The 1,640-nt window shown below is 48.0% G+C and overlaps 2 protein-coding genes across 2 annotated transcripts; both read right to left on the bottom strand.

Annotated features, from left to right (window-relative positions):
• Window positions 1–1,040: 1,040 nt before the first annotated feature.
• Window positions 1,041–1,208, bottom strand: CABS01_17042 (uncharacterized protein; the record flags this gene model as incomplete). The annotated part of the gene is made up of 2 exons (XM_060550369.1): window positions 1,041–1,119; window positions 1,177–1,208. The coding sequence occupies 2 exons, from the start codon at window positions 1,206–1,208 to the stop codon at window positions 1,041–1,043; spliced, it is 111 nt and encodes a 36-aa protein (XP_060398742.1).
• A 45-nt stretch (window positions 1,209–1,253) lies between these two features.
• On the bottom strand, window positions 1,254–1,592 carry CABS01_17041 (uncharacterized protein; the record flags this gene model as incomplete). Its single annotated transcript, XM_060550368.1, has 1 exon — window positions 1,254–1,592. The coding sequence occupies one exon, from the start codon at window positions 1,590–1,592 to the stop codon at window positions 1,254–1,256; it is 339 nt and encodes a 112-aa protein (XP_060398741.1).
• Window positions 1,593–1,640: the final 48 nt, after the last annotated feature.

Genomic DNA, 1,640 nt, shown 5'->3' with positions numbered 1-1,640 from the left:
ACACTTCATGATGTGTGGACACGCCTCGTACCTATGAGAAGTCTTACTTGACTTTGGACGCATTAATAAAACCTTGCGAGGCCAGGCCGTCGTGAGTTTATCCAGGTTGTAGCAATGTAAATCCCTTTCCGTGCGTAAAGTGGTGATTTCTCGTCGCCCTAATCTGATTGAAGTCCATCTCATAGTCAGCGGTTGAAAGTTTAAGTTGCCTTTTCGCCTCTCATAGGTAAACTCCTGAGTGTATCGACTGTTGGCTGGACGAATAGACTTTAGCTACGAGGACAAGGCGAGCACTCATGGTTCATGAGACAGTCGAAGCAGATCATCTAGGCCTTCAAGGCTGAAGGCAATAATTGACGGGAAGGTTCAGCTGATCGTGCCAATACGTCTCGAACTCTGATTAACAACCAACGATGTTAGTAGCCAGGGGCGATTATAACGCCGAAGCCCACCTTACCAGAGTTGACGAACCGATACTCCAGCACAGCCTTACGCAATGTGTTCTACTTGACGGAGAGCTTGATTTAGGCAGGTGACCCTACTCTATCCCTGATCGTCGCGAATCAAGTAGCGCATTTGCTCGCAATCACAGCAAGGACTGATCATGGGTCGGCAACTTAGCGCAGGACTCCACATACACCGACCAGATTAATCGATGTGGTCGACCGAGCTAACTGAACCGGTATCCTTCTCATCCATTTTCGACACCGCCATACCTCCTGACTTTCCTTGTTTCATCACGGCAAGTGGACAAGCTGTGGAGTAGATTGAGGTTTTAGTCACAAGAACGGCTGATTCCTCATAGATGATGCCTAGAGCTAACGTTTGAGGACTTGGAATCAATGGCCGTGTCACACATGGCTCAGCACTAATGATGCAAGATGTGTTTTTCTCGACAACGCCTTGACACAGTTGATATTCTCATTGCCTCTAAAGTATGGCTGAATCAAGATTAGAGCTAACCAGCAGCTCCCGACTCAGACAGAACTTCATCTAATCGGAGACTACTTGCTGCTATTCTCAGGAGTCAGCCGACCAAATCAGCGGCCAAACTGACCATCGACGCTGAGCAAGCCATCGCCGGCAAATAGCAAACAGTGGCGAGCCAGAACAGATGACCTAACATCTATCAGTTCATTATTATCTAAGTTGGCTTCGCAAATATCGACTACCAACTCCCTCACTGCAGCTTCGTTATCATCGCCCATCTCAAGAAGCTGAATGAAGAAATATGGGGTTGGGTGGTTGACGCGTCACTTCAGTTCAGTAAGAATATCCATTTCTAACCGGATGAAGAATCTCTCGTCTCGATAATACCCTTCGGGAATGAATTGCATAAGCCGCTTGAGAGATGGCACCCGCCCCTTTTCTTCAATGTACTTGGACGCAATCCATAAGGCAGTACAGCCGATCAACTTGTAGTATGCCTCCCCACAGAAGCTTTGTTCACAGCAGAACCTGTCGACAATATTGACAGATAAAAACAGCGTTTCTGGAAGTAGGCCAAGCATAACATGAGCCACTTGGAGATGTCGGACGATGTCCGGTCTCATTTCGCTTATTCCATCCGGGAAGCGGCTCATGTCGGGCATCGTCTCGGCCTTGGTGTTTGTCAGTTTAGCGGAAGCGACCTGAGTGTC

This window comes from Colletotrichum abscissum, assembly GCF_030869225.1.
Source record: "Colletotrichum abscissum strain IMI 504890 chromosome Unknown Scaffold_280.1, whole genome shotgun sequence".
Lineage (NCBI taxonomy): Eukaryota > Fungi > Ascomycota > Sordariomycetes > Glomerellales > Glomerellaceae > Colletotrichum > Colletotrichum abscissum.
The sequence above is the reverse complement of the archived record's forward strand: the minus strand, read 5'-3'. Positions and strand labels throughout refer to the sequence as shown.